The 22,164-nt window shown below is 40.9% G+C and overlaps 1 protein-coding gene across 1 annotated transcript in view; it reads left to right on the top strand.

The window, feature by feature from the left end:
* The first annotated feature begins 5,967 nt into the window (after positions 1–5,967).
* TRMT2B (tRNA methyltransferase 2 homolog B) overlaps positions 5,968–22,164 on the top strand; it is a 34,797-nt gene continuing 18,600 nt past the window's right edge. Inside the window, 4 exon segments of the mRNA XM_021713262.1 lie at positions 5,968–6,212; positions 6,891–6,945; positions 9,216–9,329; positions 10,578–10,643. Coding sequence (XP_021568937.1) covers positions 5,968–6,212; positions 6,891–6,945; positions 9,216–9,329; positions 10,578–10,643 — 480 coding nt within the window.

Raw genomic sequence — 22,164 nt, 5'->3', positions numbered from 1 at the left:
GATCAGGTCTTGCCATGTTGCCTAGGCTGGTCTCAAACTCCTGGGCTCAAGTGATCATCCCGCCTTGACCTCCCAAAGTGCTGGGATTACAGGCATGAGTCACTGCACCCAGCCTAAAAAATGATTTTGGAATGATAATAGCTAACTTTTTTGGTGTGCTTACTCTATCCTAAGCACTTTTCATGTATTAACTCATTTAATCTTCATTACAATCCTGTGAGGTAGGTACAATTATTATGAACTTTTTTTCAGATCAGGAAACTGAGGCACTGAAAAATTAAATAACTTGCTCAAGTGCACACAGCTTATAAGTGGCAGATCTGGGCTTTGAACCTTGGTCTGACTGATTCAATGTTTTCTGTTATTTGAGGTATTGGGCCCTGTTTAATTTACTGCTGTACTCACTAGGGCTAATACATTGCCTTGCACATAACAGGCATGCTCTGAGTAAATAAATAAATGAAATGCTAACTATAAAGTGCTTTGCATTTAAGTCCAATTACTATTAGGTATGAAAATTAAATATAATTAAATGTAGGTTTACTCTGCTGTAAATTTTATTTCATTTTTGAGTCAGGGTCTCAATCTATTGCCCAGGCTGGAGTGCAATAAAACAATAACTGCAGCCTTGACCTCCTGGGCTCAACCTCCAGAGTAGCTGGGACTACAGGCATGCCACCATGCCCAGATATTTTTTTGTTTGTTTTTTGTAGAGACAAGTTCTTACTATACTGCGTGGGCTGGTCTCACACTCCTGAACTCAAGCAATTCTCTCACCTCGGTCTCCCAAAGTGCTAGGATTACAGGCTTGAGCTACGGAGTTTGGCCTACTTTGCTGTACATTTTAGTCTATTAAAGCAACATTTTTCTTTTTCTTTTTTTTTCTTTTCTTTTTTTAAACAGCAAACGTGTGTATCCTTCAACGTTTTCTTAGTCATTTGGCTGGGCTAATGACTAAAAATTCTAACAATCACTGAATGTAGTTCAGGAGCTAGTGTGTGAAATAGTGGTATCTGGCCGCCTTCTGACTTCTATAGTTGAAGAGAAAAACAATTCTTTCTCTGAGCGTTTAGAATTTAATAGCCTTGAGTGGGATCCAGTAAAGAAACCAGGTTTACTTTGTCATAATAACAAAATCCTTTTCTGATGTAATATAAAATAGAAGGAGAATGAATACCTGAAAAACTCTACGACCCAGAATAGGGGCTGACTTTTACCAAAGGATGCCATTTCAGGAAACCAGCTTGCCTCTCATCTCCCCATCTTCCAACCCATTATGGATCTGATGCCTGCAATTCTACCGTTAGAGACCCATTCTTTGTGACGGAAGAGTTAAACTGCAAGCACCCTTGGGACAGGTAACGCAATTAACTCTGTAGTGCGAATTTCTTTATGGTTTTTTCTATCCACCAATGGGACGTTAAGGAATGGGCAGGCGGTGGGCGGGGTCACCTGGGGGATGGGAGAAGAACTTGGAGAAGGGAGGCAGAGGGCCATAGGGCAGCTAGTGATTTTAAGAACAGTCTCGAGATAACTCCAGCAAAGTAGAATGGGGTGCTCCCCAAGGGGATTGGGCACCCGGACTGGCCGCCCTGCGGGTGCTGGAAGGAACTCTGCCTCCCGCCGCGCCGGCCCCGGGCATGAAGGCGCTCTACACACCAGGAAGTGGCTCCTCCCGGCCACCGCAAGCCGAGCCTGCCACTGGCCTTATGGTTTGCCGCCTCAGGTTTGTTAGAGGGTTTATTGGTTACAAAGGAAGGTAAGGGCGGGGTGGGGGACGGTAAATAGCCCAGCAAACCCGACTTAACCCTTGCTGAACAAAAAATTGCCTACTGCGCTGATTTGCCTGTGGGGCGAGAACGGGACCGACGGTGGCTGCACAAGGTCACGTCCAGTCCGGCGTCTGCCTATGTTCTCACTCTTCCGCCCTCCCCACCTTTCCGGCCTCTCCTGGCCCTGCTGCCCGGCCAAGTTCAGTGGTAACCTTTCCTAGTTAGCGTCTCCTCTTTGTTAACGCTTCCTACAGACACGGTGGGCAGAACTTGCCTAAAGAAGAGGAAGATGGAGGGGCTGGTGGAGTCTGGAAGCACCTGACTGCACATGGGCTGCAGTCGGGAAACAGCAGTCAACCCATCTGCTCGTATGGTTTAGCAAGGAACCCGTGTCTGGGGCCAGGCCAACTGAAGGGAGGGTGAACAGAGAGTGCAAGCAGGACCTTTTTCAATGGACAGTCGTTTTGCTTCAAGGGGCTCCTTGACCTTGCACATCAGACCTTTCACATAGTGTCTTTGATTTAACCTCCCTGAGCACTGGTTTATCCAGTGAAGCTCTGGAGAGTTATTCTACTTTTCTCTCTGGGCTACTCTGGACTCTGGAGCTCTTCCGGATTAATCCTTGAGGCAGGTATAGAGCAGTTGAGTATTTGCCACACACTTTTTTTTCTCTTTTGCTAAGAACAAAACGCCCAAGCATATATTTAAAACAGGAAAAAATATAAAAAGAAAATAGCCTTTTCTGTGAACAAATGTCCCTTCTGACATTAAGGAAAAATCCAGAACTCACCTTGACTGGTATCGATTTACTGACTTGACAAAGAGATTTCACCACAGAAATTACTAAATATGAAAGGCTCTTTACTGAGAGTGATGGCTGACTAGCATCCTGAAATAGTAAGGTCCTATTTTAGACCATCCTAGAATATTTGGAGGATGAGAGTTAAATGGTCAAGGACTTTCCTGCTTGAATACAGTACAAATAAACCACAGTATGATGGCAGTTACCAGTGAGAGAACCCACACACAAAAAGGTCTAAATGTTGTGGGGTAGGGATAGCTGTCTTCAGATTTGTCAGCTCCCCTGTCCCTCTTCTGCCAACCCCCAGTGGGCCTGCCGCTTCCTTCATCCTTCTGACTTCCCCTCTGGCTAATTGGACAGGGCCCCTCTCCTTGGCCAGTACTACTTCCTCCCCCTGTACTCTGGGCTTCAAGGTCACTAGCCTCCTCAGCCCCACCAAGTCATTCTTTATTCTTTGCCTCTTCACTTATTTCCTTTTTCTGGCTTTTGCTCTTCTCCATATCAAATACATACATTTCTCTCACTTTGGAAAAATGTCAATCACAGGCTGCACACTTTTGATGGTATTCACAGGTGGTCCAGGGCAGAACATTACCTCACCACACTCCAGCAGGCATTCATGCAGAAGGTCAGGAAAGTTGTGTGTGTGTGTGTGTGTGTGTCTTTTAAGTTTCTCACATAATTGTACTTATCCTCACAGCACTTATATACATTATTACATCTCTCCAGTTTTGCAGGCTGGAGACATTGAGGCTTGAAGAGGCCAAGTGACATGCTTTGAATCAGAGCCTAAGGAAGGACAGTGACACATGTTTAACACCTGCTGTGCTAAGCACAGTCATGGGCACATCATTTATATATGAATTCATTTAATTCTTGCCACAACCATGAAAGGTAGGTGTTGTCAGTCCTGTTTATATAGAGGGTGACACTGAGATTCATAGTGTTTAAGTACCTTTCCCAAAGCCACCTAGCTAGTGAGACGAGGAGCTGGGGTTAGAACGTGACTCCAAAGCTGATGTTCCTAACTGATGACATATTCTGTTTGAAATTTGAAATTCCCTCGAAGTGATTACATGATGTGACAGTTACTTTCTTTAGTACTTTGTTATCCTACAAAATGGTGTATAGGTTAAATATTACAGTACTCATGTCATCATCCTTTAGGCTACCTATTGGCCATGCATATTAATTTAACAATAATGGAGCCATGGAGGAATTTTTGATAATAAATCTATTATATACAATGGACTTTTAAATACATACACACACGTAAATATTTCTGAAGTAAGCTATGACTTACCCTTGGGTTGAAATCCAAGGTAGATAGAGGTCAAGGATAAAAAGGTAATTTCACAGCAGATCAGTAAGGTGTCAGACCAAGTCTGTTGATATGTCCTGAGTACTTAAAAAAGGTGCTTACACAGCAATAGACAGACAACATAAGATAAATAAACAAAAAGCGAAAAGACAGTCATGTATTGGAGGACAAGGAATTTCTTCCCTTTCCAAAGCAAAACCCTCCACTTGTGTTCTCAGAGTCCCCTGTTCTAACTCTTCTAGCTTTTTTTTTTCGAAGTCATAGTCTTACTCTGTCGCCCAGGCTAGAATGCATTGGCATGATCACACTCACTGCAGCCTCAACCTCCTAGGCTCAGGCAATCCTTCTACCTCAACCTCACAAGTAGTTGGGATTACAGAAGCATGTCACCACTCCTGGCTAATTTTTTAATTTTTTTGTAGAGACGAGGTCCTCTGTGTTGCCCAGATTGGTCTCAAACTCCTGGACTCAAGAGTCCTCTTGCCTTGACCTCCCAATATGCTGGGACTACAGGCATGAGTCAACATGCCTGATCTCTTAACTTTTATTTCACAGTTACATCCACTGTTCCTTCCCCCTGTTCCCTTCTTACTTCAATATTGCCGCCCCCACTCAGTTCTGTATTTAATTGTAGTGTTAATGCTTAATGAAGAGCTTTTTCTAGGTACTGGACTCTGTGCTCAGAGCTTTAAAAACATAATCTCCACTTAATTTTCTGCTAAGTGCTTTTTATTAATTATCTTTATTTAACTTTTACAATCACTATATGAAGTAAGTGCCATTATTTCCTTTTTACAGGTGAGAAAAAGGAAGATCAGAGGGAATGATTAACTTGCTAAAGGCCATCTAGTTAGCACATGGTAGGACTGGAGGACCACCCAGGCCAGGTCTGGCTGGCTGACTCTAGGGTTTGCACTCCTAAAATCTCAAAGCCTTTATTTGACCCCACTGCTTGTCACTTTCCATTGCCTCCTTTCCCTTCTTTCTTTTGCCTCAGACTTGCTGGATGTGTCAGTGCCTTCATCAAAGGCATCTCCCTTGGCTTCCATGGCTCTACACTCTCCTGTCTCTCCTCAGACACGAGCATCTCTTCTTGCTCTCCAAATATTACCTTTCCCCCAGGTTTAGTCATTGGCCTTTTGCTCTTTTCTTTACTCAAAGCTTTCTTTATATCTTACAGCTTGCACTTCTTATAGATACTCCACCAAATCTCTAGCCCTGACTTTTCTCCTGACTTGTACTGCTTTTCTACTTGTTAGACATTTCCATTTGGATAGTTCCCTACCATTTCAAACATACTGTGTCTCAAACGTGAACTTGTTTTTTATTGACCTCCTTTTTTCCACTTTATTTCTCTACTTGCAGCCTGTGTCAACTCACTGTTGCCTTCATAATAAAATCCATCTATTATTTAGGCGTTTAAATTTCTCCACATTTCACTTTGACTTAACTTTTCAGCTTATTACCTCTATTCCCTAAGGTGAACTACCATTTTAGTCAGACTGGTCTACCCACCATCCTTCAAACATCTAATTCACCTTCCTGCCATTCTTTAAGACTCTGTGCCAAGCCTGCCTGCTCTGGGGAGTCTTGTCTGAGAACTCTTCAGGAACCAAGCATATTGTATTATTTGCTAATGTCTTCCAATGTTGGTATTTAATCTCCTCAATTAAATTGTAGCCACTCCAATATCTAGTGTGGCGTGACGTTTTACATATAGTAAGCACTTGCTAAATATTAGTTGATTGATTAGCTGTTGGGTGGGAGGGTAAAATAGGGAAAGAGATTGATCATAGAACTATTTCTAGAGAGTTGAACTCTTTCCAGGAAGACGAAGACTATACTTTCCTCATCTCTTTGTTTTGGGAGCCCAGGACTGTACCTTGCATGCAGTAATTCAGTTCTGTTCAACAGGCCTGCTTCTACTGTGTACTCTATGCCAGCACTGTGGCTAGGTGCTGGGGTTCCTTAAGGGTTTGTAAATGAATAAAAGGGTTTGGGAGTTATGCCTCCATTTGACAATTTCTGTATGTCTATCTTTCATGCAGGTGAATTTCAGTGTGTGCCTTTAAATGGCAGGCATTAAGAGAAGAGTCCCAATGCACAACCTGAGATGCTTCCTCTCTCTGATGGGCTTCTCCAAACCAGAAACGTTTCCCTGGTATGGCAGAAAACCACCAGGTTGGTCACAACTTTTTGGGGGCACAGCATGTGAGAAAAATTTCATCCATGTGACAGTTGAGAAGTATCAAGAAGGACAAAAATGTCAGAAGAAACCAAGCCATCTTGGACCATTAGATGGTTCTTGACAGAAAAGGTAAGGCCCGAGATGACATCTTTTCTCCTTAACAAGTCTGAATTTGTGGATCCACTGAAATTCTGTATTCCTAAGGTAACTAAGGTGGTATTGCAAGAATTCGAGCACCCAGAGTAGGATCCCCAGGGCAACCTTGAAGACATCTGAAGAATATTGGTGGAAATGCTTTTGGGTCGCAGAAAATGTTCTTCTTGTCTTTGAGTGTGTTTTTGTCAGAAAGAAGATATTAAACTGGGACCTTGTCTTTAAAAAGGTCCAAGGCAGGTATGCTGAAACCCAGAAACCCAGAATGATATTAGATGGATTAGAGATGAATAGTCCCATTGTAGCCATACAAGCACAAATATAACTCATTTTATGCAACAAATGTATTTTCTAAATCAAATTATATTTTTAAAGCATTAGGGAGGTGAGCTATTTAAAGAACCCAACAGTGAAGCCTTTTGTAATATGATTAATTACCTCCTGATAAATCTGGATTTTTCTTGTTTTAGGTTTGTCCATCTGTTCTGCTTTGTTAAGTAGACAGTACCCAAACAGGCTCTTCTCCCAGACTTCATCTTCCTAGGGGCATGAGAGTCAGGTGTTCTTATTGATAGATAAGTAAAACGCCAGAGAAAATGGTGGCAGAGAGTACTTATGTGTAGTAGGTGCTCTGCCTGAAATACTTTATTCAAGGCTGGCTGATGTTGTGACACCACCCTGGAGACTGAACTATGGAGAACAACTCAAGGTAGGTACCCAGCTTAAGTCTTCACTCCTCCTCTCCTGCAGGGCAATGGCACTAGCCATACTCATAGGAAGCTTCACTGGACAGTTCTACCCAGATGCCCAAGCAGTTCCTTAAACTCAATATGCTAATAACTCTGAATTGGAACTTTAGGCCAGTTATATCATTTAAACTCTCAACCCATAGGTCCAAATGCATAGTTTCTTTCTTCCATACTTTTTTGTTTTTCTTATAGCTCTGTGTGTGTGAATAGCAGTGCTCTTGATGTTTCATATACAGCCGCACTTTCTAACATGATAGCCACTAGCCACATGCTAGTTTAAATTTGAATGCAATCAATTCTGCTGTAATGCTTGTTTTGAAAATGGAAATTTGCTCCAACGGATTGACACGTTAGGGAAAATGTAAGCATAATGTGAATGTCATGTTTGCTTAGGAGTGGAGTGGTTTTGTCCTATCTGTGAGAAATGCTATATGAAAGAAGGAGGCTGCACTCAGCTGAACCAAGCTATGTAAGAACACATAAGATGAATGCACACACACACTTCAAGCATTTACCAGCTCCCTCATTTCCCCAAGCGCGTTATGATCTCCACCTATTTGCATCTGGTGTTAGAAATTCTTGTTCAACTCACATAACCCTGCTTTTACCATTTCACGATAACTACAAGTGTCAGTCCTTCCAATACCCACTTCTACAAGCAAACTTCAGGTCTTTGTCAGGACAAAGTGTTATCCTTATTGTAGTATTTGTATTTCCTAACCATTTGACATGTGTATAACAGTGCTACTGTTTTAATTAGGTTCCTATCTTTTCTGTGGGTGTTACTGATAAAGTTTTAGAATGTTATGTGCCTAATCCCATTTTTCCTGTGAACCCTGTGATTTGTGTGTGTGTGTGATTTTGCATATTGTTGTGTAGGAACACTCATATCACATTATAGCAGAGCTAACTCTGTAAGTTAATTAAGATTAAAAATTTAGTTCCTCAGCACCACTAACCGCATTTCAAGCACATGTGGCTAGTGGCTACTGTATACATAGAACATAGCACAGCCATAGAACATTTTCATTATGGAAAGTTCTACTGGGTAGCACTGACATATACCTTGATCTTCCAGTCTGAAATGTCACATAAAATGATGAGCTTACACAAAAGCTCACTCTTGACCTTTCCTTAGTACCTTATTCTTTTTTCATCATTCTGGGTTTCTTATCTGCTGAGATGATGAGCCAGGAATCTTTGGGATACCCTTCTTTTATCTTGTTTCTTTTCCATTCTTTTAGGTGAAACTACAAAAATACTTTTTGTTGTTGTTGTATTTTTTGCAGGTGAAATTTGAAGCGCAAAGAAAATTTTACAAAGAATAGAGTTTTACATCCAAATGCTCACTGGAGCCAATGTGACAACTGCTGCACTCAGATCTGAGGGACTCTCTTGTCTTCTCACCTATTATACTCTCTGTAAACCCCCATCTCCTTATTTCTTATCTACTGAGTCTTCTTAATGGCTAATAATATCAGCTAATATTTACTGGGCACTTACTGGGGACCAGGCTCTACGCTAAATGATCATCATGCATCATTGTCTCATTTTAACCTGGAGGGATAGGAACTCTCATTTTACAGATGAGGATATTGAAGCCCAGAGAGATTAATTTGCCCAGGACACACATCTAGAAAGTGCCAGAGCTGAAATTCACACATGGGTCTATCTGATACAAAGCTCACTTTATCAACCACTCTTCCTTAGAAAAGATTCCAGACTTTGGAATCCTTAGATTTCAGACCTCCTTATAAAGATTCCAGACTTGGAAACCTTTCTAATGAGGACTCAGAGAGGCATAATTTCATTTATGGCAGGTGTTGGCAAACCATGGCTCTTAGGCCAAACCTGTCTTGCCTCTTGATTTTACAAATAAAGTTTTATTGGAACACAGCCAAGCTCACTTGCTTATGTCTGTGGCTACTTTTGCACTACAATGGCAGAATTGAGTAGTTGTGACAGGGACCATATGGCCTGCAAAGCCTAAAATATTTATTCTCTGGCCCTTGATAGAAGAAGTTTGCTGACTTTTGCTTTATTGCAAGATGGGAACTCCCCTTCTACTATGGAATATCTTTATCTTCTCAGCCACTGACTTTCATGTATGCCATCCCTTCCAAGCAAGTATTTGTCCTCATCCAGAGAACATTTCTGTTTTCCCTTTATTGTTGTCCTCCTTGGTTTCATATGACCCCTTGTCTCCCTCCTGTCCTTCTGCCCTTTCCAGCCTGTCATCAATGGATACCGAAATAAATCCACCTTCTCTGTGAACTGAGGTCCAGATGGCAATCCAAAGACTATGGGGTACTACCTGGAAACTTGGCAAGAGGAAGGGAAGGGCGCAGAAAACAGTGTCAGTAGAAGTAGGAAATATGGTGACCTTAAAGAGGAAGGTCGAATTAGAAGTCTTCCATGCAGAATGTGATCACAAGGTTGATCGTGCGTACTTTTTGATGATGGGTAGTCATTACAATATAGTGCTAGAAATCACAATCCTTGCCCTTTCTTCAACTGAAAGCCATATGCCTGATACCTAGTAAACACTTAGTAAATGTTAGCATTATTGCTTCTACTGTCCCATCATTGTTATTGTTGTCATCGTCATTGTTGTCATCATTACTTTATGCTACTTTCTGTGTTTGGAGCAGTCTCCCTGTTGTTAGAGTCACTTTTTCAACTTCACATTTCCATATCCCTGATAGAACTTTCTGTGGTACATCTTCCTTAAAAGAAACGTACTGGTGAGGAAAGTCACAACATATTTCTGAGGTTTAATTCCAGCATCCATTCCCAGATTCCATTCCTGAGCTTTCCATTTGCCCATTTTCAATCAATCCACTTACAACACCATCATTTTATATTAGTCACACTGTTTAATATCCATATGCCTTAAACCACACTTGATTAGGGCAGGCACTTGGCTTTTTCCCCTCCTGTGTGCTGAATTAAATGATAATATGACATTAGTGTTATATTATTTGGTAATAGAAAAACAAAACTGATTACATTTTTTTTTTTTTTGAGTTGGAGTCTCACTCTGTCGCCCAGACTGGAGTGCAGTGGCCACTCCCGGCCACCGCAGCCTCGACCTGCTGGGCTCCAGCGATCCTTCCGCCTCAACCTTCCAAGTAGCCGGAATTACAGTCATGCGCTACCATGCCCGGCTGATTTTTTTGGTTTATTGTAGAGATGAGGTCTCACTGCCCAGGCGGGTCTCGAATCCGCGGGCTCAGGCCATCCACTCACCTCAGCCTCCCAAAGGCATGGGATTACAGGCTGAGCCACCAAGCCCGGCTAACTGATTACATTTTATTTATCTCTTAAAATCTGAATGGAAAGTAGACATTGTCATATTGTGCATTTATGGCATGAGAAAAAGTATTGAGGACTCCATTGAGAATTAGCTGCTTAATGGCTAGGCCAGGAAACAATTAGGTTTTCTCTGAAAAGTGGCCATGAGCTTGAATTAGGCACTTTGCTTCTTCATATCTATGCCTCTTTGAAGGAGGGAATTTGAGTTGCTTGACATTTTCTTTTATGTAATCTTTTAAGAATAAAAACATAAATTCTTTTTCTTTCTGTATATGAGAACATCGTTTGTATACACTCTAACCATCTGAAAAACATTCCTGAGAAACACAATCAAGTAGCACAGGTAAAAAGGGACAAGGACTGGTTGAAGATGACCTGGGGCTTGTAGTCTATAATAGCAGCATCCCTGACATTTTAATAATAGAGCTACTTCTAGTGCTAGAGGTGAGGAGGGGCCCTGTACCAAAAGTGTACCACTTAACTTGGAGAGAACATTGCTAGTGTTTCATTTAGGGGAGGGTGGAGAGGAAGAGAGAGAACTGTGTCCATTATTGTAAGTGCCAGACATCCAAGGACTTTAATAGTGGGACATTTCTAGAAAGAGAAGTATGGATAAGAGCACTGTAGCAAGTGTCAGGTGTCTGAGATATTTGGAAGGCTAGTATTTTCAGCACAGCAGAACTGAGAAATATGAGATGTAGGAGTGGTGGTGGTAAGGTATATACATCATGAGATTGAGATTGACCTCTGAGACATTTTTAGATCCTTCTGTTTCATGTGCCCAGTATTTACTGAGTTCCTACTATGTGTCAGGCATAATGTGCTAGGTGCTGGGGCTATAGTGGTGATTCAGCATGTCATCACACACGGTGTCTGTCCTTATGGAGCTTTGTAAAAAGGTCAAAGCCTTACTAGTGAACACTGAGCAGGACTCTCAGCTAACTTACTTGTTACCTGTTAATTCTTGCTAGCACCCACCCTCCTAATGATTCAGGTTTCTGACACTTGGGTGCTGCCTTCTGATAGGCTACATCTTAACCTCCAGAATTTTCCTGCTAGGACACAGCTCCCTTTGTAGGATTGCTCTTCAGAAACCTTCCTCCATGGCTTCTTCTCCTACTTATTCTCTTCATTGACTCTTTCTAAACTGTCATCAAATTTCCTACCCTGTCACCTTTGCCCTTACTCTTGGCGGATGACAAGTCTGGTTCTTCACTGGAAAATTAAGGCCAATAGATGAGAACTTCCTTAGCTCTTTTTCCTACCATACAAATTTCACTGAAATCTTACCCCTCATTCCCTCCCATCTCAGTGAAAGAGGTGGGCGGTCCTCCCTCTGTCCAAGGCTTATCCTTCTCCCTGTTTAGAATGATCTCTTATCTCCCAGGATCCTTACTCGGTCATTACATACCCTTATTCTCTTGTTTCTTTACCTCTTTCCCCCTACCTCTGTTAGCTCTTTCCTTTCAGTTCATAAGCATAGTAAATTCCTCCTATCTTTAAGAAAATCTGATGTTTTTGTTTCTGCCCCCAACCATGCCATAGAAATTGATCTTACCAAAGTCATCAGTGACTATTATCAAATCCAGTGGAAACTTTTTGACCTCAACTTACTCAAATTTTCTCTGCCTTTGGCATGGCTTCTTATTCTTATTTTCCTCTTGAAACACTGCATTTGGTTTCTGTGATACCATTCTCAGATGGTTTTTCTCCTATCTCACTAGCCACTTTTTTTCCTTTCTCGTGGGACTTTTTCTTCTCTTCTTTCCCACTATAAATGTTGGTTTCCCCAGGAATCTGTTCTTGGCCCATTTCTTTTAGAATATATTTATGGGAGACTGCGCCCAACCATAGCTGATGTCTTGAATGACTACTTATAAAATTCTATTTGCATTCTAGCGCCTTCTTGAGCTTCGGGAGGTGTGTTTCCAAAAGGTTACTGAACAACCTCACTTAGCTGTCTTGCAGAACTCTTGAAATAACAGTCCTCAGATCAGGGTTTCTCAGTCTATGCACTATTGACATTTTGGGTTGGATACTTTTTGTGTGTGTGTGTGTTGGAGTCTCACTTTGTCACCCAGGCTAGAGTGCAGTGGCACACTCATGGCCACCCCAGCATTGAGTTGCTGGGCTCCAGCGATCCTTTCAAGTAGCCAGTACTACAGGTGCGTGCTACCACACCTGGCTAATTTTTGATTTATTGTAGAGACGAGGTGTCTCCCCAAATTGCCCAGGCTGGTCTCGAATCTGCAGGCTCAGGCAATCCACTTGCCTCGGCCTCCCAAAGTGCTGGGATTACAGGCTGAACCACCAAGCCCGGCCTGGATAATTTTTTTGTTGTGGGGAATATCAGTGACCCCTGCCCACTAGATGCCCCTAGTTGTGACAACCAAAAATGCTACAGATATTGCCAGATGTCCCCTGGGGAATACACTTGTCCCAGATGAGAGCCATTGCCCTAAATTAAACTTATCCTCTTCCCCTCCCAAATATGTTTCTTTTTTTCTCACCTTAGTTAATGGTACCACCACATACTAGAAATGTGTCACCCTAGACACCTCCATTTTAATTTCCTTTTTCTCTTCAGCCAGAGCTAATCAATCTTTAAGTCTTGCCAGTTTTACTTTTTAGAAGTATCTTGGATCCATCCACTTTTCTGTTTCTTCTACCACCACCACTGAGGTCCAAATTCCCATCTTCTCTCACCTAGGCTACTGCAGTAACCTCCAAACTGATCTCACTGATTCCAGCTTCCTCTCTGAGTGTATTCTCTATACAGAAGCCAGGGCTGTTCTTAAAGTGCAGATATGATCATGCCACTCATTTGCTTAAAATTAAAATTCTGCAGTAGCTGCTTGATAGTTTTAGAAATGAAGCTTACATTTCTTACCTTGGCACTTAAGGATCTTCATGATACAGCCCCTAGTCTAATCTACATCCTCATGCATTCTTCTTTCCGTTCATATTGAACTAGCGTGATCATGCTGTGCTATCTTATTCCTGTCTGAGGCTGTCCTCTCAGTATAGAATGCCTCCATTCTTCTTCAACTGGCTTTTACTTATACTCTAAAATTCATTTCAGACATCAGATCCTGTAGAAAACCATATCCAACTCCTCAGTCTGATTAGGGCTTCCCCTCCTCTGTCACACTAGACTGTGGGGGTAGCAGCGTTATATTATTTAGCTTTGTATTCTAGCATTTAACACAGATTCATACACATAGTGAGTGCTCACCAATGTTTGGTGAATTAATACCTCTTTGCAATATTTACCCAATATTCTATCCCTTGCAGCTTCTGTTGGACACATTTCTACCCTCCTTATTTATCCTGATGAATTCCTCCTCCCAGTAAAATTTGTGCTGGATCTAAAATCCAATCCAGTAAATACTCATATATAGGACAGATGCCCATTGTATTAATTATAGTACCTTACATGTACTGAGCTGTTCTCGGTTTTTTTGTTTTGTTTTTTAATACCTTCATGTTCCTTTCCCTGTTACTGGTACTGACGTTCTATTCCGTTAAGATGATAGGATAACTTTAGCTTCCCCCTTATTTGAAGTTTAAATATCTACTTTGAGGCTTGAGGCAAAATGTGAATTTTATGGGAGCTGGCAGCCAGAGCACCAAGACCTAGGAAGCAGTCTTTAAATAACTTGTTTCTTTCACTTTCCCCTAAAAATGATAAATTTACATTTGTTTGTTTTTCTTGGTATCATTATGAACTCATGGGTTTTTAACATACTTGCTATGTTTCCACTGCAGATTTTCAGTACTTCAATTGTCCCATTTAGAGCTAATGGGAACCTCTTTAAGTTGCCTAAGAGCCCTTGATAGTCTTGATTGTTCTGCACTGATAAGATATTCCTAGAACATTTAGTTCATTTTCTGCCTAAGACTTGGAATCAGCCATTTCTTCAAGGAATTCTTGTTTCTTTTAGTAGGAAATGGTATTTGGAGGCCACGGTATACAAGAACGCTCATTTATAGTGTGTTGATCATATTTCAAGGCCTTCCTTGTGGACAGAGCTAGGAAATTATTTTTTGAAAACAGAAAATATATCTTCATGTTCATGTAGAACTAGAGTTTTTACTTAAATCTTTTTTATTTTATATTTTTATCTAATGTCTCCTAAAATAAAAATTTTTAATCCTGACATATTGACATAATTACTTATGTATTTTATCCTACTATGTATATAATAATTTCAGAACAGTAACAATATGATCAGAAATGATTATTGAAAAGAGCTCAAGATTTCTTTCTAGCTCTTTTTGTCAAATTATTATACCCTTTGAAATAATTCCTCTCTTTGTAGTTAAACCACCAACCAGATACTTGATACACAGGTTTCTTTTTTCATTTTGCTTTCAAATTTTAGAGATTGATTTTTTTTTACTTTTTATTTTGATTTAATTTGTTTTATAATTTTGTAAAATATTTTCATGGTTACAAAATGAATCTATAAAATAAAGGCACATTATTTTAACTAACTGTCTAACTGTCTCCTTTGACTCAGTTCCCTCCTTCCATCTATGGATAACAATTTTTATTGGTTTTTGCATATTTTTAAAAAATGTAGGTCAAGCGCAGTGGCTCATGCCTATAATCTCAGCACTTTGGAAGACAGAGGCGAGAGGATTGCTTGAGCATAGGCTTTCAAGACTAGCCCAGGCAGCATAGTGAAACCTTGTCTCCACAAAAAATAAAAAAATTAACCAGGCATGGTGGTACATGCCTGTAGTCCCAGCTACTTGGGAGGCTGAGGTGGGAGGATCACCTGAGTCCAGGAGTTTGAAGCTGCATTAAGCTGTGATTGTGCCACGGCACTCTAGTCTAGATGACAGAGTGAGACTCCAACTCAAAAAAAATTGTAAAGGGATATTTGTATTTCCCCTTTTCTTAGCTAAAAGGTGGCTTACCCTATACTGTACCTTGATTTTTTTTCACATGATAATATACTTCATTTTTATAGTTGCATAGTCCTACATTAGTGTGATATATTTTATAACTTTTTGTTCTTATTGGCATAAATAATAATTACCTCATTTTTTCATTTGCTTAGTTTTCTTTTTCTTTTCTTTCCCTTTTTTTTTTTTTTTTTTTTTTTGAGTCAGAGTTGCCCAGGCTAGAGTATAGTGGCGTGATCATAGCTCACTGCAGCCTCACCCTCCTGGACTCAGAGCAGTCCTTCTACATCAGCCTCCCAAGTAGCTAGTATTACAGATGCACACCACCACACCCAGCTAGTTGTTTTTTTGTTTGATTTTGCTTTTTGTTTTTTTGGTTTTTTTGTAGAGACAAAGTCTTGCTATGTTGCCCAGACTGGTCTTGAACTCCTGGTCTCAAGCAATCCTCCCACCTCAGCCTCCCAAAGTGCTGGGATTACAGGTGTGAGCCATCATGCCTGGCCACATTTACTTAGTTTTCTATGAACCTATTGCTAACTTTTTTCCACATGCTTTAAAAGCTCTGTCAGACATTCGTTAATGCTATTCATATGCTCAAAAGCTTCAGTTCAAGTTTTTCCTTGAAAACCTTCTTCCTGGAGTCTGCTATCCTAAGCCCACTAGGCCTTCTGCATGCTTGTTATCCTGGGACTCCTTTTGCTGCTCTCTAGTTTTGCCTTCCCTGTTTCTTAGCTGCCTTGTCTTCTTTTTTGCTTGGTTTTACACCCTCATTTAGCTAGAGTGCAGCCTTCATTAGCTTCCCGAGGAGGGGTGCCTAGGAAGTAAATTTTTAGGGTCTTTGTCTGTCTATAAATACCTTTTTTCTATCCTGACATATTAGAGTTTTTCTAGATTTAAAATTCTGGGGTTGAAATCATTTGCCTTTATAAATTTGAAGATGCTATTTTATTGTCATCTGGCTGCCAGTATTGTGTATGTCTAAATGCTACTCTAAGTTATGATTCTTTGTAGATATGCCCCCATTTTTTTTCTCTAGAAGCTTTTAGAGAACTCCTCCTTTTTTAATTAAAGAAATGAGGTCTTGCTATGTTACCCAGGCTGTTCTCAAACTCTTGTACTCAAGTGATCCTTCTGTCTCAGCTTCCTGAGTATCTGGAACAACAGACCAGGGAACCTATCTTTATCCCTGAAACTTTATGACTATGTGGGTCTTTTTAAAAATTCACCGTGGTGGGAATTTTCTGGACTTGTTTTTCTGGAAACTAATATTTTCAGATTTGGGAAATTGTCCCGTATTATTTATTTGGTTCTCTCTCCTCATTTTCCATTTTCTCTCTAGGTTTCCTATTATTTGCATATTAGGACTTTATGGATAGCTTCTATAATCTCATTTCTCTCTCCTATTTTTCATCTTTTTATCGAAAATTTTCTTGACCTACATTCCAACACCTTTATTGAATTTTTTCTAGCATCCTGTCTTTAATTTTCAAAAGCTTTTTCTTGTTTTTTGATTGCTTTTTTTGTATAGCATCCTGTCCTTTTTAGTAGTCTGTTCTGTCTATCTATCTATCTATCTATCTATCTATCTATCTATCTATCTATCTATCTAATCTACTTTTTTCTGTTCTTTGAATTTTCTGTTCCCTTCAGGACATTTTCGTTTTAGTTGTTTTGGGCACTTTCATAATGGAAGCTGTAATCAAATAGCTGGTGATACTAGCTGGCTGTTCATATTTAAGAGTGAAGCCTTCAAAAATCAATGGGCAATTCACCTTGAATGGGTTTGCTGATTCTTGAATTCACTGCTGGCAATTGTGGGGAGGTATCCCATGTCTGTCTCTTGAGATCTTTGCTCTGGGACCATTCAGTTTCACCAGAAAATCATCTCCAAATCTCCTGCCTGTATGCTAGGCTTCTAGAATCAGGTGTAGAAAGAGGCTGGGGGATCCAACCATTAAGAATGCAGATTTACATAGAATCTTTCTGCTTCCATTCCTCCACCATCATCACTGTGCTTGGCATCTCCAGGTTCAGAGCTTTTATGAGTTCATTATCTCCCGAGACAAAACCTTCAGTCTCCTGGTAGAAGAAAGATGGAAGTTTTTGGTAGGATAAGGATATTACCAATTTTGTGTCCAGACTTTTAACCAAACCCTGATTTTAGCTATGCCCCTTTCCCCATCTATGCCTCCTGCAATGTCATACACCTTTAAGTGTGAGATAAGCCTTATGGCTTATCAACCTTATGGCTCTTGCCAGGTCTTCCTCTGTGGGAACTCCAGATGTAGCTTCCTTTACCTGACTGAGTCGGTTGTCACTTTGATCTACTTTCTGTCTTCTAAGACTTTGAGTTTTCTCTTCTGTTGTTTTCTTCTCATTCTTTACCTTTGTTCTTTATTTATTCATTCAATACCTGTTGCACCCCTACCAGTACTAGACATTGTTCTAGAGGATTAGGATATAATAATGAAGACAATATCCCTTCCCTTGTGGAACTTACATTTTAGCTGGGGGAGGCTAATTTAAAAAAAAATAAGTAAATGATATGGTATGTTAGAAGGTGATAAGTGCCATGGGAAAAATACAGCAGAGTAAGGAAAATAAGAAGTGCTGGAGACTGGGGAAAGTATAGGTTGTAATTTTAAATGGGGTCAAGGTAGGTTTCATTGAGAAAGTGATATTTGAATAAAGCAATGATTCTTAACTGAGGGCAGTTTTGTCCCACAGGGAACATTCGGCAGTGCCTGGTGACATTTTTGGTTGTTACCACACTGGACATAGTTGGGTGGTGCTATTGGCATCTAGAGGGTAGAGGCCAGGGATGCTGTTAAACATCCTACAATGGCTGGGCATGGTGGCATGTGCCTGTGGTCTTGACTACTTGGGAGGCTGAGGCAGAAGGATCGCTTAAGCCAGGAGTTTGAGACTGTAGTGCTGTGATTGTGCCTGTGAATAGCCACTGTACTCCAACCTGGGCAACACAGCAAGACTCCATCTCTACAAACAAACAAACAAACCTATAATGCATAGAAAAGCCCCCTACAGCCGGGCTCGGTGGCTCAGTCTGTAATCCCGTGCCTTTGGGAGGCTGAGGTGAGTGGATTGCCTGAACCCACGGGTTCGAGACCCGCCTGGGCAGACGAGACCTCATCTCTACAATAAATCCAAAAATTAGCCAGGCATGGTAGCGCGCGCCTGTAATTCCGGCTACTCAGAAGGTTGAGGCGGAAGGATCGCCAGAGCCCAGCAGGTCAAGGCTGCGGTGGCCAGGAGCGGCCACTGCACTCCAGTCTGGGCAACAGAGTGAGACTCCAACTCAAAAAAAAAGAAAAGAAAAGCCCCTACAACAAATAATTTTCTGCCCCCGAATGTCAGCAATGCAGAGATTGAGAAACCCTGGAATAAAGACTTAAAGGATGTGAGGGTGTTAGCCATGCAGAGGTTTGAGGGAAGAGGATTCTAGGAAAAAGAACTGCAATTGCAAAGACCCCAAGCTGGGAGTGTAGCTGGTTTTTTGGAGGAACTCAACAATAGACCCAGATTAGTGAAGGGAAGAGTAGTAGGAGATTAATTGAGAGTTAATGGGGGCCAGATCATGTAGTGCCTTGGAGGTCATTGTAGGGGCTTTGGTTTTTGTTTTGAATGAAATGGGGAGCCACTGGAGGTTTTGATGTGGGATAGGGATGTCATGATATGATTTAGGTTTTTAACAAGATCACTATGGTTGTTGGGCTGAGAATGGATGGCCAAGAAGAGAGGAAGGGTAGAAGCATAGAGACTAGTTAGGAGGCTGTTGGAGTAATCTAGGTGACAGGTGGCATAGACCAGTGATAGCATCAGAGGTGGATATACCTTGCTTGAAGATAGGACAACAGGATTTCCTGGTGGATTTGAATGAGAGATATAAGAGAAAAAGAGCAAAAATGGCTCCAGGTGTTTGGGTAGAGCAAGTGGAAGGATGAAGTTACTATTACCTGAGATGGGAAGGACTGTGGTAGAGTAGACTTGAGTAGAAGCGGATTAGTAGTTCAATTTTGGACATGCTGTATTTGAGATGCCTATTAGACATCTGAGTGTATAGTTAAGTAGGTAGTTGGATATATTAGTTTGGAGTTCAAGAGAGCAATTCAGGAGTTGTTAGTGTGTCAATGTCATTTAAAATCATGAGGCTGGGAAGAGATCACTAAGGTAGTGAGAGTACATAGAAAAAAGAAGAGGGATAGGGAATGAACCCCGGGCACTCCCATTTTAAGAGGTTTGAGAGAAGAGAAAGAACTAGTAAAGGAGACTGAGAAGGAGCAGCCAGTGAGGTTGTAGGAAACAGGACAATGTGTCATCCTTAGGAGCCAAGGAAGGAACAAGGAACAAAGGCATCACCTGTGCCCAATGCTGCTGTGATGAGAGGTCAAGAAAGCAAGGATGAGAATTGACCACTGTACTTCACCACAAGGATTTCAGAGGTGACCTTCCTGTGAACTGTTTTGGTGGGTTAGTAAGGACCTGATTTATACAAATGAATAGAAGGAGAAGAAAGGGGGACAGTGAATAGGTACAATTCTTGTGAGTTTTGCTACAAAGAGGAACAGAGAAATGGAACAGTAGCTAGTGGGGAATGTGGGATTGAGACAGTTTCTTTCTTTCTTTCTTTCTTTCTTTCTTTCTTTCTTTCTTTCTTTCTTTTTTTTGCTTTTTAAACTGGAAGAGTAAAAGCATGACTGTATATTGATGGGAATGATCCAATACTAAGGGATGGTGCAGGGGAGAGAGAAGGCAGAATTTTGGGGAACAGTGAACTTAAATAAGATTATGCCTTTTTTATTCCTTTATTTTATTTTAATAGTATTTTTAGGAACAGTATTCTGTTATTTTTAACTAGAAGTTCCCTTCAATCTTATTACTTAGGCATTCTCATATAAGAATAGGGATTTCCGTCTCCATTTTACAATGAGGAAACCAAGGTTCTAGGTCATATAGTGGAGAAGTTGTATTTCATATTTACTTACCCATTATCTTGCAGGTTCAGATCAGTTTTTCTTTTTTTTTTTTTTTTTTTGAGTTGGAGTCTCACTCTGTCGCCCAGACTGGAGTGCAGTGGCCGCTCCCGGCCACCGCAGCCTCGACCTGCTGGGCTCCCGCGATCCTTCCGCCTCAGCCTTCCAAGTAGCTAGAACTACAGATGCGCGCTACCACACCCAGCTAGTTTTTTGATTTATTGTAGAGATGAGGTCTCGCTGCCCAGGAGGGTCTCGAACCCGCGGGCTCAGGCAATCCACTCACCTCAGCCTCCCAAAGGCGCGGGATTATGGGCTGAGCCACCGAGCCCGGCTCAGATCAGTTTTTCAAGTACTATCTTTCTGGGACCGCGATGACATTTTAATTATGCTTTCCAGAAGCATTCCTTTCTAATCAGCCAGTAAACAACAGTTGAACCAGTCTTTGTTTAAATCACCAACCTTAAAATTTAAAAACTATGGTCAGTATATGTCAAGCATATCTAATATTACATTTATATGACATTACGGCAAAAGTGATCAAGTGCCACCTTAATTGGCTTTACCTTCTCAGGTAGCACTATCTTTTGGTGTAATTCCCCTTTCCCTGAATAATTTGGAGTTTGATTGAAAATACAGTGTGCCCAGAATGCATGCATTTTGAAAACAAAAGGACCTAGTAAATCAGACAGTGTGTGCTGTTGTGGTAGCAACTGGCTTTTGTTTGTAGAGTTTGGCTTTGAGGATTTTTGACATCACAACAACTAAATCAGGATTGCAGTTGACTTGTATTCACCAGGAGGATATGGAGGATTCGACTAAGCTATGATGTAGTTGACACCTAGTTATATAAAGAAATATAGAAATGATACGAATTAGGAAGTTATAAGTAAGAATGGAATAATAGCAGCTTAGTAATACATTAAGAATTGCTGCCAGGAGGAATTCACAAAAATGCAAGATTATTGTATCCCATACTGTATATAAAATAAACTGAGGTTCCACATATGAATACCTTTCCTGTTCATTCATTCATACTTTCAGTAATATTGTTTTGAGCATGTATTATGTGTCAGACTAAGTATAACTCTAAGCCTTCATGGAGCTTACAGTTTGGAATATAATGGATAGTATACTCTGTAAGGTCAAGGATCAGGGTTCACGTTCCTTATATCACTGTTTTAGTCTGCTAGGGCTGCCATAACAAAATACCACAGACTGGGTGGCTTAAACAACAGAAATTTATTTACTTGCTGTCTGGAGGCTAAAAGGGTCTAATCAGGGTCTCAGCAAGTTTGGTTTCTTCTGAGGCCTCTCTTCTTGGCTTGCAGATGGACACCTTCTTGGTGTGTCCTCATGTGGTCTTTTCTCTTTGCATATCATCCCTGGTGTCTCTCTGTGCATCCAGCTTTCCTCTTATAAAGGATGCCAGTCAGATTAGATTAAGGCTTGCCTTAATGGCCTTATTTTAGTCATCTCTTCAAAGGCTCTATCTCTAAACACAGTCACATTCTGAGCACTGGGGGTTAAGAATTCAAGATTTGCATTGTGAGGGGACACAATACAGCTCCAAACAATCACCTAGCATGAATAATCAGCTCTGGAATTTGTTAGTTTTGCTGATGTAATAATACCGTTTTCTTTTTTTTTTTTTCATTAATCAGTATTTTTTATTATGGTTTTGTGGGGTACAGTTAAGGGTTAGGTGTACAATTACGTTTCATTCAGGCACCCTGTTGATAAGAGGTGTTTTGCCATCCCCCGACAGATATTTGCTACTGTTAATCCCATCCCCCTCCCCCCCCATAGTTTCCCAGTACCGTCAGTCATTTTCTTATAGTATTGCATTGGATGTTCAAGATTCATGATATGAGTGAGAACATGTGATACTCGGATCTTTGTTTCTGTGAGAGGTCACTCAGTATTATAGACTCTAGTTCCATCCAGGTTGCTGCAAAA

This window comes from Carlito syrichta, unplaced genomic scaffold (genome assembly GCF_000164805.1).
Source record: "Carlito syrichta isolate Samal-C Ts95f unplaced genomic scaffold, Tarsius_syrichta-2.0.1 Scaffold304388, whole genome shotgun sequence".
In the NCBI taxonomy this organism is placed as follows: Eukaryota; Metazoa; Chordata; class Mammalia; order Primates; family Tarsiidae; genus Carlito; species Carlito syrichta.
The sequence above is the reverse complement of the archived record's forward strand: the minus strand, read 5'-3'. Positions and strand labels throughout refer to the sequence as shown.